The sequence below is a fragment of the Saccopteryx leptura genome, chromosome 11, assembly GCF_036850995.1.
Source record: "Saccopteryx leptura isolate mSacLep1 chromosome 11, mSacLep1_pri_phased_curated, whole genome shotgun sequence".
Taxonomy (NCBI): Eukaryota; Metazoa; Chordata; class Mammalia; order Chiroptera; family Emballonuridae; genus Saccopteryx; species Saccopteryx leptura.
The window spans coordinates 49,924,765-49,941,729 of record NC_089513.1 but is presented as its reverse complement, the minus strand read 5'-3'; the positions used below and the strand labels follow the sequence as shown (position 1 = coordinate 49,941,729).

The 16,965-nt window shown below is 39.7% G+C and overlaps 1 protein-coding gene across 4 annotated transcripts in view; it reads left to right on the top strand.

Annotated features, from left to right (window-relative positions):
• The window catches only part of METTL4 (methyltransferase 4, N6-adenosine), a 59,540-nt gene that overhangs the window by 4,259 nt on the left and 38,316 nt on the right, over nt 1-16,965 (top strand). For all 4 annotated transcript variants that reach the window (XM_066352438.1, XM_066352440.1, XM_066352436.1 and 1 more), the window contains exon 4: nt 370-432. In XM_066352438.1, coding sequence (XP_066208535.1) covers nt 370-432 — 63 coding nt within the window. The remainder of the gene's footprint in view (nt 1-369; nt 433-16,965) is intronic.

Below are 16,965 nucleotides of genomic sequence, written 5' to 3'. Positions count from 1 at the left end.
TACCATATATATATCAACTGATAGATGACACTGGTGACTGTTTATATATTGTGACAGTGTTTTTGTGTTCCATGGATGTCAGTGCTACATTTTATCATTTGGTACTTTTTCTTACTAATAGCAGATCAGGCTGAGGTGATCTTTTGTCACCTATTAAATTTGTATTAAAAGTAATAATAGTTATTCTTACTTGGGAAAGCTTTTGTATTCTTTCTTCATGCCCTCTGCACTGATTTTGACCTTAATAGTCAATTAGTACCTCTTAAAGACTGAGAGGGACAATATGGAAAATGTGATGAAAAAAATTTCAAAATAATTAATACTGTGATAGATGACAATATAATTTTCTCCCTGTAATTTACTCTTTAGAAGCGTAAAAGATGTGTTGTTTTCAATCAAGGTGAATTGGATGCTATGGAATACCATGAAAAGGTAAGGCGTGAAATATTTATTGATGACATAAGATTAATATGAAGTAGTATAGGCTCTGGTGGTTGGCTCAGTTGTAGAGTGTTGGCCTGGCATGTGGATATCTCGAGTTTGATTCCCAGTGAGGGCACACAGGAGAAGCGCCTATCTGCTTCTCCACTCCTACCCCCTCGCTTCTCTCTCTCTCTCTCACTTCCCCACCTGCAGCCATGGCTTGATTGGAATGAGTTAGCCTGAGCACTGAGGATGGCTCCATGGCTTCCACCTCAGGTATTAAGAAGAGCTGGGTTGTTGAGCAGCAGAGTAACACCCAGATTGCCCCCTAGTGGGCTTGTCTGGTGGATCCCAGGTGGTGCACATGCAGGAGTCTGTCTCTCTGACACCCCTATTCTTACTGGATAAAAAAAAAAATGAAGTAGTATAAATAAACACACTATAAAGAAGGATGGTCTTAAAAATCAAGGTATCATTTAGTCAAGGTTAGAATTTAATAGTGGCATGGTTTATTGTTAACTTTTATAGTAACAATTTAAAGCAGTTTTTTTTTTAACACTTTTTAAAAAGACTTTAGAGAGACACAGAGAGAGAGAGAGAGAGAGAGAGAGAAGGGGGGAGGAACTGGAGGCATCAACTCCCATATGTGCCTTGACTCTGACAGGACAAGCCCAGGGTTTTGAACCAGCAACCTCAACGTTCCAGGTAGATGCTTTATCCACTGTGCCGCCACAGGTCAGGCAACAAGTTAAGCCATTTTTTATTAAAACTTCATATATTCCTATTTTACATATTTGATGCAAGTAAACTTAGGTTATGTTGGTTAAGTTTAGACATTTTATAAATTATAAAAGCCTATCCATGGCTAAAAGAATTTATTGAGAGAGTGTCAGGAGAAAGCATGAATAATGTGAAGGATAGGTTTCTGGAACTTAGAGATAAAAGAAATCTAGGAGATAAATGAGAGAAAACAGAGGATACATAAATATTTGAAGCTTAACTCTAAGGAACACCTTTGATTAAAATGGGAAACGGTTGGGATTTGGCTGAGGAGGCATTATAGTAAGTACAATTTTGGACATGTTGAATTAATATGGTGGAAGGATATTAGTTTTTTTCTCTATCTTTATTGTGGTAAAATATACATAACAAAATAAATACATCATTTTAACCTTTTTTTAGGTGTATAATTCAGCATTAAGTAAATACACACTATTGTGCCATCATCACCACTAAACATCTCCAGAACTTTTTCATCATTCCAAATAGAATTTGTACCCTACAAATAATAACTTACCATTCTCTACTTCTCCTAGCCCATGGTAACCTCCATTCTACTCTCTGTCTATATGAATTTGCCTATGTTAGATGTTTCATTAAGTGCAAAAATGTAATATTTATCTTTTTGTATCGATATGATTTATTTCACTTAACATAATGTCTATAAAGTTTATCTATGTTGCAACATATATCAGAATTTCATTCCTTTTTAAGGTTGAGTAATATTTTATTGTGTGTATATACCACATTTTGTTCACCCATTCATTTGTTCCTTTGATTTGTTTCTACCTTTTAGTTACTGTGAATAATACTGCTCTCAGTATTGGTGTACACATGTATTTGAGTCCTTGCTTTCAATTTTTTGAGTATATACCCAGAAGTGGAATTGCTGGATCATATTGTAACTTTATTTTTAACCTTTTGAGGAACTGCCAAACTGTTTTACCTAACAGTTGCACCATCACATGTTCCCACCAGCAGTGCACAAGTGTTGCAATTTCTGCACATCTTCTTCACCTATATTGGCTGTTTTCTTTTTAGTATGAGCCACCTTACTGGGTGTGGAGAGGTATCTCACTATGGTTTTCATTAATACATTGGATTTTAAATGTATTGATGATAGCTAAATACACAAATGTTAAATCCTTCAGTACCAAAAATCTGTGTATTAATTGTGGAAATACACCTAATGCTTGGAGTGCCACTTGCAATATTAAAATGCAGAAATACACAGAATTCCAGGGCCTGATACCATACACAAAAGATTAATAATTTTACCAAGAATCCAAGGTCTGATATCATACAAGAAAGATTCATAGTTTTACTTTAAGATGTTAAATTAGGAAGTAGCATTTCTTAAATTCATATGTGTTCTGATTGCTAAATACTTGTGACTGTTAATGATAACTGTAAATTATGAAACATTTGTATACTACAGAATGTAATCAAATTCTTTTTTTAAATTATTTTTTATTTTTAAAATTTATTTGTTAACATGGATTCAAGTATGCCACTCAATATAACCCCCTCACCCCTAACAGTGTTCCCCCCATTACACCCTTTTTGCCCCCCTCTCCTTATCTCTTTCTCCAGCTTCCCTCTGGGATTTCCTGTCCTGTTATCTGTATTCCTGTGTTATATATATAGAATTTCACTAATCCCTTCACCTTCTCTGATCCCATCCCCTCATCCCCTTTCCCTCTGACAGCTGTCCCTCTGCTCCCGTGATCTCACATCTGCTTCTATTCTGTTCCTCAGTTCACTGTGTTCATTAGATTCCACATATAAGTGAGATCATATGATATTTGTCTTTCTCTGCCTGGTTTATTTCACTTAGCATAATAAACTCCAGGTTGATCTAGGCCATTGCAAAAGGTAAGATTCCCTTCCTTTTCACGGTTGCATAGTATTTCATTGTGTATATGTACCACTGCTTTATAATCTGCTTGTCAACTGACAGACACTTGGGCTGTTTCCACATCTTGGCTATTGTAAACAATGCTGCAGTAAACATGGGGGGGGGTGCATATCTTCTTTTGAATCAGTGATTTGGTGTCCTTAGGATATATTCCTAAAAGTGGGATAGCTGGGTCAGAAGGCAGTTCCATTTCTAATATTTTGAGAAAACACCATACTGTTTTCCACAATGGCTGTGCAAGTCTGCATTCCCACCAGCAGTGCAGGAAGGTTCCTTTTTGATCATACCCTCGCCAGCACTTGTGTGTTGATTTGTTAATGAGTGCCGTTCTGACAGGTGTGAGGTGGTATCTCACTGTGGGTTTGTGTGTGTGTGTGTGTGTGTGTGTGTGTGTGTGTGTGTGAAGCGAGGAGGCAGACTCCTGCATGCAACCCTACTGGGATCCATTCGCCAAGCCCTCTTCCAGGCAATGCTCTGCCCATCTAGGGCTGTTGCTGCTTTGCTTGGCCACGGAGTTATTTTAGTGCCTGAGGCGAGGCCATGGAGCATTCCTTAGCACCCAGGGCCAACTTGTTCCAACTGAACGATGGCTGCAGGAGGGGAAGAGAAAGGTATAGAAGAAGAAAAGGGAGAGGGGGAGGGTTGGAGAAGCCGATGTTTACTTATTCTGTTTGCCCTGACTGGGAATTGAACCTGGGATGTCCATACACCAGGCCGACGCTCTACCGTTGAGCAAAGCGGCCAGGGCCTCATTGTGGTTTTGATTTGCATTTCTCTGATGATTATTGACATTGAACATTTTTTTCATGTGCCTATTGGCCATGTGTATGTCATCTTTGGAGAAATGTCTATTCAATTCCTTTGTCCATTTTTTAATTGGATTGTTATTTATAAATTTTGGTTATTAATCCCTGATTAGACATATTAGTGAATATGTTCTCCCATTGTGTGGGTTGACTTTTTATTTTGTTAATGGTGTCTTTTGCTGTGCAAAAGCTTTTTAGTTTGATACAGTCCCATTTGTTTATTTTGTCCTTTATTTCACTTGCCCGTGGAGATATATTGACAAAAATATTACTACAAGAGATATTGGAGAGTTTACTGCCTATGCTTTCTTCCAAGATTTTTATGGTTCATGACTTATATTTAAATCTTTTACCCATTTTGAGTTTGTTTTTGTGAATGGTGTAAGTTGGTTTAGTTTCATTTTTTTGCATTTTCCTGCCTAATATTCCCAACACCATTTATTAGAGACTGTCTTTACTCCATTGTATGCTCATGTCTCCTATGTCAAATCTGAATTGACCGTAAAGGTGTGGGTTTATTTCTGGGTTCTCCGTTTTGTTCCATTGATGTGTATGCCTGTTCTTATGCCAATACTAAGCTGTTTTGATTACAATGGCCTTTTAGTAATACTTGATTTCAGGCAGTGTGATAACTGCCACTTTGTTCTTCATTTTCAAAGTTGCTGAGGTTATTCGGGTTCTGTTTTTGGTTTCATTGTAAATTTTTGGAATATTTGTTCTAGGTCTGTGAGGTATGCAATTGGTATTTTAATAAGAACTGCTTTGAATTTATAGATTGCTTTGGGTAGTATAAACTTTTTTTTTTTTTTTTTTACAGAGACAGAGAGAGAGTCAGAAAGAGGGATAGATAGGGACAGACAGACAAGAACGGAGAGAGATGAGAAGCATCAATCATCAGTTTTTTGTTGGGACACCTTAGTTGTTCATTGATTGCTTTCTTATATGTGCCTTGACCGTGGGCCTTCAGCAGACTGAGTAACCCCTTGCTCAAGCCAGCGAGCTTGAGTCCAAGCTGGTGAGCTTTGCTCAAACCAGATGAGTCTGCACTCAAGCTGGTGACCTCGGGATCTCGAACCTGGGTCCTCCACATCCCAGTCCGATGCTCTATCCACTGCGCCACTGCCTGGTCAGGCTAGTATAAACATTTTAATGATGTTTGTTCTTCCTATCTATGAACACAGTATATGCTTGCATTTGTTTGTATCTTCCTTGATTTCTTTTTTCAATGTCTTATAATTTTCTGAGTGTAAGTCTTTTACCTCCTCAGTTAAAATTATTTCTAGGTACTTTATTTTTTAAGTTTCAATAGTGAAGGGGATTGATTCCTTAATTTCTCTTTCAGACAATTTATTGTTGGTATGTAAAAATGCCACTGATTTCTGAATATTAATTTTATATCCTAGCACCTTGCCAAATTCATCAGTCAGATCTAGTAGGTTTTTGACTGAGGCTTTAGGGTTTCTTATGTACAGTATTATGTCATCAGAAAATAGTTTCCAATTTGGGTACCTTTTTATTTCTTCCTCTTGTCTGATTGCTGTGGCTAGAAATTCTAGAACTATGTTGAATAAGAGTTGTGGAAGCAGGTGGGGGGCAGCCAGGTCTTGTTCCTGGTCTTTTTTTTTTTTTAGCAAGAAAATCAGAGAGAGGGAAAGATAGGGACAGACAGGTAGGAAGGGAGAGAGATGAGAAGCATTAATTTTTTTTTTTTGTATTTTTCTGAAGCTGGAAATGGGGAGAGACAGTCAGACAGACTCCCGCATGCACCCGACCGGGATCCACCCGGCACGCCCACCAGGGGGTGACGCTCTGCCCACCAGGGGGCGATGCTCTGCCCCTCTGGGACGTCGCTCTGTTGCCACCAGAGCCACTCTAGAGCCTGGGGCAGAGGCCAGGGAGCCATCCCCAGCGCCCAGGCCATCTTTGCTCCAATGGAGCCTCGCTGTGGGAGGGGAAGAGAGAGACAGAGAAGAAGGAGAGGGGGAGGGGTGAAGAAGCAGATAGGCGCTTCTCCTGTGTGCCCTGGCTGGGAATCGAACCCGGGACCCCTTGCATGCCAGGCCGACGCTCTACCACTGAGCCAACCGGCCAGGGCGAGAAGCATCAATTTGATTGCTTTGGCATATGTGCCTTGATGGGGGCTTGCCGGGGATTACAGCCTAACCAGTGACCCCTTGCTCAAGTCAGCGACCTTGGGCTCAAGCCAGCGACCATGGGGTCATGTTCTATAATTTTATGATCAAGCTAGCAACCCTGCGCTCAAGCTGGTGACCCCAAACTCAAGCTGGATGAGCCTGTGCTCTAGCTGGCAATCTTGGGGTTTCAAACATAGTTCCTCTGCATCCCAGGCTGATCCTCATTCACTGTACCACCTGGTCAGGCTTTTTCCTGATCTAAAGGGGGTTGCTTTTAATTTTTGCCCATTGAGTGTGATGTTGGCTGTTGGTTTGTCATAGTTGCCTTTATTATGTTGAAGTATGTTCTCTGTATTCCCATTTTGCGGAGACTTTTGATCATAAATGGGTACTAGATTTTATCAAATGCTTTTACTACATCTATTGATATAATCATGTGATTTATATCCTACATTTTGTTTATGTGATGAATCACATTTATTGATTTATGAATATTGTACCAGCCTTACCTCCCCAGAATAACTTTTACTTGCTCATGATGCATGATCTTTTTAATGTATTGTGGGATCCCCTTTGCTAATATTTTGTTGAAAATTTTAGCATCTATGATCATCAGGGATATTGGTCTATAGTTTTCTTTCTTAATAATGTCTTTACCTGGTTTTGGAATGAGGATAATTCCTGCCTCATAAAATGAACTTAGATGTCTTTCCTCCTCTTGAATTTTGTGAAATAGCTTGAGAGGGATAGGTCTAGTTCTTCTTTGAATATTTGGTAAAATTTGCCTGTGAAGCAATCTGGTCCAGGACTTTTGTTTGCTCAGAGTTTTTTGATAACTGTTTCAATTTTATTTGTTGTGATCAGTTTTTTTAGGTTTTCTGATTCTTCCAGATTGAATTTTGGAAGATTGTATGTTTCTAGGCATTTATCCATTTTTCCTAGGTTGTCCAATTTTTGGGGATATAGATATTTATAGTATTTTCTTATAGTCCTTTGTATTCCTGTGGAGTCAGTTGTTACTTCTCTTTTATTTCTAATTTTATTTATTTGGGTCCTCTCTCTTTTTTTCTTGATGAATCTGGTTAAAAGTTCATCAGTCTTGTTTACCTTTTCAAAGAACCAGCTTTTGGTTTCATTGATATTTTGTATTTTTTTTTTTAGTCTCTATGTCATTTATTTCTACTCTGGTCTTTATTGCTTCCTTCTTTCTACTTTCTCAGTGCTTTTTTTGGCTCTTTTTCTAGTTCATTTTGATGCAGGGTTAAGTTGTTTATTTGAGGTTTTTCTTATTTATTTATTTTTTTCCATTTTTTTTTTCATTTTTCTGAAGCTGGAAACAGGGAGAGACAGTCAGACAGACTCCCGCATGCGCCCGACCGGGATCCACCCGGCACGCCCACCATGGGGCGATGCTCTGCCCACCAGGGGGCGATGCTCTGCCCATCCTGGGCGTTGCCATGTTGTGACCAGAGCCACTCTAGCACCTGAGGCAGAGGCCACAGAGCCATCCCCAGCGCCCGGGCCATCTTTGCTCCAATGGAGCCTTGGCTGCAGGAGGGGAAGAGAGAGACAGAGAGGAAAGCGCGGCGGAGGGGTGGAGAAGCAAATGGGCGCTTCTCCTGTGTGCCCTGGCCGGGAATCGAACCCGGGTCCTCCGCACGCTAGGCCGACGCTCTACCGCTGAGCCAACCGGCCAGGGCTTTTTCTTATTTTTTAAGATACGTTTGTAATGCTGTGAAATTCCCTATCAGGACTGCTTTTGCTGTGTCTCAAAGATTTTGGGTGTTGTCTGTTCATTTTCATTTGTTTCAAGGAAATTTTTTATTTCTTTCTTGATCTCATTGTTAACACATTCATTATTTAATAACATGCTATTTAACCTATAAGTGTTTGAATGTTTTTCAGTTTTTTTATTGTAATTGATTTTTAGTTTTATGCCATTGTGACCAGAGAAAGTGCTTGGCATGATTTCACTCTTAAATTTATTGAGACTATTTTGTGTCCTAATAGGTGGTCTAGCCTAGAAAAATGTACCACGAGCCCTTGAAAAGAATGTATATTCTATTGTTTTGGGGTAAATGTTCTGAAGATATCAATTAAATCCAGTTGATCTAGTGCAGGGGTCCCCAAACTATGGCCCACAGGCCGCATACGGTCCCCTGAGGCCATTTATCCGGCCCCCACTGTACTTTCGGAAGGGGCACCTCTTTCATTGGTGGTCAGTGAGAGGAGCGTAGTTCTCATTGAAAAACTGGTCAGTTTGTAGATTTAAATTTAGTTGTTTTTTGTTTTAAATATGTTCCCATTTTGTTTTTTTTACTTTAAAATAAGATATGTGCAGTGTACATAGGGATTTGTTTATAGTTTTTTTTATAGTCTGGCCCTCCAGTGGTCTGAAGGACAGTGAACTGGCCCCCTGTGTAAAAAGTTTGGGGACCCCTGATCTAGTGTGTCATTTTAGGCTGCTGTTTCTTTGTTAAGTATAGGATCTATCCATTGATGTTAGTGTTGTATTAAAATCCCCTACTATTATAGTATTGCTGTTGATCTTACCCTTTATGTCCATCAAAATCTGCTTTATATGTTTAGTTGCTCATATATTAGGTGCATAAATATTTATAATGGTTATATCCTCCTTTTGGATTACTCCCTTTATCATTATGTAGTGACCTTCTTTATCCCTTAATATATAGCCTTTGTTTTAAAGGCTATCTTGTCAGATATTAGTATTGCTATACTGGCTTTTTTTTTTTTTTCATTTCCATTTGCATGAAATACTTTTTTCCAACCCTTCATTTTCAGCCTATATATATGATTTGTTCTGAGTTGGGTCTCTTGTAGACAACATATGTCTGGGTCCTGTTTTCTTATCCATGCAGCTACCCAGTGTCTTTTGATTGAAGCATTTAATCCATTTACATTTAATGTTATTATTGATATTTACTTATTTATTGCCATTTTATTCTTTAAACCTATAATCCTCTTTCTCTTGATTTTGCTTTTCATTTCCTCTTTTTATAGCATCCCAGTTAACATTTTCTGAAGTATTAGTTTTGTTGTAATGAATTCCTTGAGTCTTTTTTGTCTGGGAAGCTTTTTATTTCTCTGTCAGTTTTAAATGATAGCCTTGCTGGATAAGGTAGTCTTGGTTGTAGTGCTTGTTTTGCATCACTTTGAATATTTCTTGCCAATCCCTTCTGGCCTGAAGTGTTTCTGTTGAGAAGTCAGATGTCATCCTTATGGGGGTTCATCTATAGGTAATTAACTGCTTTTCTCTTGCAGCTTTTAGTATTCTTTCTTTGTCTCTTAACTTTGGCATTTTAATTATGATGTGTCTTGGTGTAGGCCTCCTTGGGTTCATCTTTAATGGAGTTCTCTGTGCTTCTTGAACTTGTGTGACTTTTTTCTTGATCAGTTTAGGGAAATTTTCAGCTATGATTTCTTCAGGTACATTCTCTATCTCTTGTTTGCTCTCTTCTCCTTTAGGAAGGAACCCTAATGAAGCAGATGCTGTTTCTTTTCATGTTATCACTGAGGTCTCTTAGAGTTTTCTGTCTTTTTGAGCCTCTTTTTTTTTTTTTTTTTTGCTGTTCTGATTCTGTGCCTGTTTGTCTTGCTTATCCTCCAAATCGCTTATTTGATCCTTTGCTTCATCCACCCTGCTGTTGATTCTTTCTAGTGCAATCTTCATTTCTGATATTGTATTTGTCATTTCTGAATGGATCTTTTTATAATTTCAATATCTTTTTTAATGCATACTTTCTCTTTGTTTAAATTTTTATTATGACTGTCCACTGTTGTTCTAAGATCCTTGAGCATCCTAATAACCATTATTTCAAATTCTGTGTCTGGTAGTTTGGTTATTTCCATTTCACTTAAATATTTTTCTGGGATTCCTCTTGTTGATTCATTTGGGTCATATTTCTTTGCACATTTAGTCTGTGTTTTAGGTGGCTTTGCTCTGACTTTGAAGTTTGTTGTGGAGCTTTAATGAGGAAGATGGGCTCAATGCTAGTGGCCTGTAGGCCACCTGAATTTTCATGCACTGGGAATGCAGTATTGAATACAGACTATCCTTTCATGGGTGCTGTTATCCCTTTAGGCTGGCTGGCTCTAAGGCTCAACCTTGATCATATGTATTAGACACTGTGCAGTGTTTGTCCTGTTGGGTGTATTTATTTTTTGAAATGTCTGGTGCCTGCTGGACTCCTCCTTTGGCCATGCTGCTTGTATAGCTAGCTGAGTTTAGTGTTGGTGCTGTCTGCCCCCCACTACTGGTTGTGTTGGTTCTGGGTCCTCTTGGGTTGGTGTCAGCCATTGTTTGTAACCTGCTGTTGACTACCAGTCTGCAGCTACTGCTCTGTTTGTTGTATGTTTCTGCATTTTCTGTGCTTGGGTAGTGAGGGAGGGGCTAACTTGTATAAAAGGATCCTCTTTTTCCTGCTTAGAGTTGACAGAAGCTCTGTAAAACCCCAAGCTCTGTCAGATTTGCCTCCGTCGATCAGCTGCTTCACCTCCTCTTGGAGCTGCGTGGTCTCCCACAGAATCTTCTATAGAAGACTTTAGTGTAGCTCAGGGTGGTGAGCTCAGAGTGGCACCCCACTAACCCCTCTACAGGTTGCATGATTGATGGATTTGGGTATCTGAGGATGGGAATACAATTAGTGGGACTTTCTACTTCAGGGGTTTCTTGGTCAGGAGCTTAGTATGAGGAAAGTTGCATCTACTCCAGAGCCTAATCCCTCAGACTCTGCTGGATACTTTAATTCTATTTCTCCCCAGCGAAGTGAGCAGCAGGTTCAGATTGGGTGGGGTTGACAGTCCCCTCTGCAGAAGTTCTTTCGGCTGGTGAGCCCTTGTCTCTGGGAGGAAGACTGAGAGAATCCTTCCCTGGGGCTGACTGTGTCCCCACAGAAATTGGCTCAATCCCTCGACTGGACCCAACATGCTCGTGGGGTCCCACTCTCTGAATGTCCACGTTGCAAGCCTCTCTCCCTTTCCCCTGTGGAACCTAGCCCAGCAGGTCAGGATATCCAGAACCCAGGCTGCCGGACTCTGAAGCTTCACCCTGTCCAATGTGTGCAAAGCGCCGTGCAGGTGCTGATCACAGAAAGTGAACTTGCCTCAGCTGGGCCCAGTGTCCGATGAGCCCTCCCTTAGGACATACTGCCAGCTAGGGTCATTAGGTCCTAAACCACTGCTCTCTGCGGCTGAGCTCTCGATGTGCTATCCCTGGGCCTTCTTGGAAGGAACCTGGTGCGTAGCTTTGGGGGACACTGCCCATGACTGGTCCTCAGGAACCTTCTTGGAGCTACAGCAATCCAGTTTGTGGTTGCCTCTGCTGGGCCAAGGTGTACGTGGAAATATAAAGTTGCACACCTAAGCTGGCATTTACCCATACTGGCCCTGGGAGGAGGTCAGCAAAAGGCCAAAGTTCCCTAAAATCCACTCCTGTAGCCTCTGTCTTCTAGCTGCTTATTGGGCTCAGCCACTGAAATAAAACCTCTGATAGAGTCTAGTACCTGGGCAACTCAGGGATTAGGAAGGGTGCTGGGTGTGGCTCTGCTCCTAGGCCCCAGGTGTCAGTCTGCCCAGACTTTTTTCACAGCCCTCAGTAGGGTGTAGCCACCAGGAGTCTGATGGGTGTGGCCTCTGAGACCTAGAAGTATGGTCTGCCTGCAGTGCAGTCAGTTTCTACTGAATCTCCTGTGAGGTGGAAGCACCAGTCATAGACTGGGAAGCGTGCTGGGTGGGTGGGGGGAGCTCTGGCCTCAATGCCAGAAAACTGAGTCACTGACCTGCCCCCTGCTTCCTGGCTGGCTTCTCAGAATGGCCAGGTCTCCGTAGGGTGGGGCCGGAGAGATTCCTGAGAGTGGGGCACTTTCTCTCCCCACGCTGATGCTGCACAGGGGGCACTGCTCCACCCGAGAAAGATGGTGACTGTAGTATTGGGAATAACTCAGCATGGGTTCTTGTGGCCATTCCTTACAGTGTCTCTCCCTGGGCCATAACTTTACACTCTCCTCAGGCAACTCGAGTCCTCTCAGTTCTCCCCTGCTGGAGTCTGGGTAAGTGGCTGTGAATGAGATTTTCTGTGCTGGCCTGGTTTCTCACAGATAGAAACATCGGCTCTTTTCATTGCCAGATGCTCTGGGGCTCTAGGCTGAGGCACTGGCCTGGGGCTTAGGACCCTCACGTCTCAACTTCCCACAGTGAGAGTCCCTCTGGATCCTCTGCCACAGCTTGCTCCTGGGTGGGGCAGCACTTTTTGCATTTCCACACTTCCTACCAGTCTTGGTGTGGCTTCTTCTGTGATCCTTGGTTATATATAGATTTCTCTTCCTTTAGTCCAAAGTTGGGTTTATTTATTTATGTATTTATTTATTTAATTTTTAATCTTTCTTTATTCATTTTAGAGAGGGGAGAGAGTGAGAGAGAATGAAAAAGAGAGAGAAAAAGAGAGAGAAAAAGAGAGACAGAGAGAAAGAGAAAGAGAGATAAAGAGGGGAGGAGCAGGAAGCATCAACTCCCATATGTGCCTTGACCAGACAAGTGCAGGGTTTTGAACTGGCGAACTCAGCATTCCAGGTCGAGCTTTATCCACTGCACCACCACAGGTTAGGCTATTTTTTTTTCTTAAGTGAGAAGTGGAGAAGCAGAGAGATACTCCTATAAGCTCTTGGGATGTACCTGGCAAGCTTCCTACCAGGTGATGCTCTGCCCATCTGGGACCGCTGCCCCATTGCTCAGCAACAGAGCTATTTTAGCATCTGAGGAAAGGCCATGGAGCAGTTCTCAGCACCCGGGGCCAACTTGCTCTGACACATGATTGTGGGAGAAGAAGAGAGAGAGAAAGACAGACAGAGAGAGAGAGAGAGAAGGGAGGGCAGCGGGGTGGAGAAGCAAATGGTCTCTTCTATGTGTCCTGACTGGGAATCGAACCTGGGATGTCTATACATGGGGCCAATGCTCTACCACTGAGCCAACTGGCCAGGTCTCAAAGTTGTTTTTTCAAGATGATTATTCTTAAATTAAGTGTAACCCAGTTTGGTCCAGGCATGTGGCAGTTGGAATGTCTACCTACTACATTGCCATCTTGGAATCCTCCTGTACTCAAATTCTTTAAAAGTCAGAATAGAATACTTGCAAAATCTAATTTAGAGCTCTTTTAACTTCAGTAGCAAATTTGAATAAAGGTACTTTTTACCATTTTATTATCAATTAAAATTTTATAGAAATTAGAATCTGTATTTGCTATAATGTAATGTTCAGGAATTAACTATTAAGAAGGCTGGTATGAAGACTATTAGATATGTAGGTGACTTTAAGGGACATATATTATGCAAAAGCCTAAAGTAGAACTTGTTATTTTCTTCACTGAATCTTTCTGTGCTTCTCCCCTTTTTCCTATGTAAGTTTACTTATTCATTTATCCATTTACTCATTAATTAAGTTAATATAATCTACTTACAAATATTCATTGAATGCTAACTGTATACCAGTTACGTCAGCCCTGGAACTTCAAAAGATTGTATTATCGGATTAGCACAGTAGTAATGGATAATTTTGCCTGTTTTCCCATATCCTTACCATCATAGTTACTGTTTTTGATCTTTCCAATATGATAGGTAAAAATAGTATTATAGTATGGTTTTAATTTTCTTATTAGTGTTGAGAATTTTTACATAAGTTTAAAATCCATTTGTATTTTTTTAAGTGTGAACTGTTGGTTTACACACTTAAAAAGCAAACAAGTCAAAGAAAGTTTGTGCAAATGAGATGCAAAACCAACTTTTATTTCATTGGTGAAAATGCACTATACAAAAGGCTGAAAGTACGGGAGTATCTGCACGTTCCCTGGTCCCCTAATTTTTGTGAGCAGTGTATGTTAGGGAAATTAGGTCTTTGTCTATGATATAAATTGTGAATGTATTTTCCAGTTTGTTATGTAAATTTTAATTTTTTTCTTTTTTTTTGCCATAGAAACATTAAATTTCATTAGTTGAATGTATTTATTTTACTTTATGACTTCTGGATTTTTTTAGTCATAATTAGAAAGGTGTTTCTCTTTAAGATTTCCCCATGTTTTCTTCTAGAACATTTATGGGTTTCATAATTATATCTTTGATTCATTTAGATTTTGTCATGGTATAAAGTGTGGGGTATGGATCCAACTTTGTTTTGTTTCCAGATGCTTACACTTTTGTTCCACAATCATTTATTTTTTTCCTGCTGATTTAGATGTTAGATGTACTAAATTTGCATATACATTTGAATTAATTTCTGGTCCTTAAGTCTTAATTTGTTAGTTTATTTGCCACTCTCTTTTGAGATTTTACAATATGAATATTTTCAATTGATTTTTATCAGGGTGACACTGGTTAACATAATTAAAACAGTTTTCAGTGCCCAATTCTACAACACATCTCTCTGTGCACCATATTGTGTGTTCAACCACTCAGAACCAAGTCTTTGTCCATTACCATTTATCTGCCCTATACCCTTCTCTACCTCTCCCTGCCATTGAGCGAATAAGGACAAAAACAAAAAAAGGAAAAGAGAAAGAAAAAGAAAAACTATTGAAAACAGGTAACGATATGAATATGTTTTAATATTTGGTAGTGCTTGTTGCCCTGCCCCATCTTCTCCTCATTGCTTCTTTCTTATAGAATTTTCCTGGCTTTTAAAAATTTCTTTTGAATTTTAAGATCAATTTTAATGTCTGGTTAGAAAAAAAAAACGATTGAATTTTTTATGGCATCAAGTTAAATTTATAAATTAAATTAAGGGAATATTGATTTCTTTAAGATGCTGATGATCCTGCCTTAAAACATGAATGTGTCTGCCTGACCAGGCAGTGGTGTCATGGATAGAGTGTTGGACTGGGATGTAGAGGACCCAGGTTCGAAATCCCAAGGTTGCCAGCTTGAGCATCTGATTTGAGCAAGGCTCACCAACTTGAGCCCAAGGTTGCTGGCTTGAGCAAGGGGTCACTCAGTCTGCTGTAGCCCCCCAGTCAAGGCACATATGAGAAAGCAATCAATAAACAACGAAGGTGCCGCAACGAAGAATTGATGCTTCTCATCTCTCCCTTCTGGTCTGTCTGTCCCTATGCATCCCTCTCTGTGTCTGTATCTGTCTCTGTCACAAAAAGAAAACCCCAAAACAAAACAAACCATGAATGTATCTTTCTTTTTTTTCTTTCAAGTTTCTGTTATCATTCTGTAAAATTTTCTTTATAAAGGTTTTGCAAATTTATTGTTAAGTTGTAGTAATCTTTTTTTTTGTAATCTTTTTTTTTTAATTGAATCACTTGGGTTTTCCAGGTAATAATTATAACTCCTGCAAATAGGGATAGTTTTACTTACACCTTTCTAATTATTATATCTCTAACTTATTTCTCTTTTCTAATTATATGAGCCCAAAAATACAATACAGTATTAAATAGTATTTGTGATAGTATCTGTGTTTGTCTTGTTTCTGGCTTTAGTGGAGATGATTTCCTCATTAAGCATGATTCTAGTTTTTGGGCTGTATTGGAAATAGCAAGGAAGTTTTTATCTGTTCTTATTTTTTTAGTGTTATTATGAAACATGGTTATTGAATTTTATAAAAAATTTTAAGCATTTATGGAGATTGAATAGGTGATTTTTCTCCTTTTTAAAATTTTTCCTCATATGTACCCAATCCTTGCATTTGTATTAGGTATTTCATGTGACCATGATGTATTATTTTTATAGTCTACTGGCTTTTATTTGATTTTTTTTTTTTGAGAGAGAGAGAGAGAGAGAGAGAGAGAGACAGACAGACAGACATACACACAGGAAAGGAGAAAGATGAAAAGTGTCAACTCCTAGTTGCAGCACTTCAGTTGTTCAGTGATTGCTTCTCGCACATGACTTTACCCAGGGGCTCCAACCGAGCCAGTGACCCCGCACTCAAGCTGGTTTGCATTATTTGATCGTAAATGCCTTTTTGCTTAAGCGTTAACTTAGGAATATTTGATTGCACATACGACAAAAGATCACCCGTGTTGTAATTTTGTTCATGACGCAATTCTACATCGAACGAAGCAACAGCAGATCGATTCGGTGCTGGCATTCCCAACTGAGAACTTTGTTCGCAATTTCTAAGCACAAATCTTCAATCATTATCAACACTTCATTGTAGATTTCTGCTGTGAAATACATGTTCATATTTGAATTTTCCTTGCGTATTCGATGGAAAATATCTTCAGCCATGTGCGATTTATATTTCTCCCATAACATTGAAATGGAATTGTAAAATATTTAGTATAGCGTGTGTTGCTTTTACGTCCAACAGATGGTGCTGTTTTTCAAAAAAAGCATGTTTTTACCTGTCACAGGTGTGACATCTATATAATAGTAGGTATATAAAAAATAAAAACTCGTGTATTCGAATGCAACATTTTGTCAAAATTTCAAAGCAATCGGTGAAGAACTTTCAGAAATTTAAGATTTTGAACAAATGAACATTTACATTTTTATTTATCACATATATGGAGCACTTCACTTCTAACACTTCTGGTCAACAACTATGTGGAGGTTTTTCCCACACTAAGCAGTTCTTTTTGGCATCAGGTTGGTGTTCAAGCACTCTACTCATTTCTGCCCTGGTCAGTTGGCTCAGTGGTAGAGCATTGACCCAGCGTGTTGAAGTCCTGGATTTGATTCTGGTCAGGGCATACAGGAGAGGTGACCATTTGCTTCTCTCCCCTCCTCTCTCTCTCTCTCTTCCTCTCACTCTCTCTCTTTCCTCTCCTACAGCCATGGCTCGATTGGTTTGAGTGCACTGGCCTGACCCAGGCTCAGTGAAGCCTCTGCCTTAGGCACTAAAAATAGCTTGGTTGGGAGCATGGCCCAAGATAGGCAGAACATCGGCC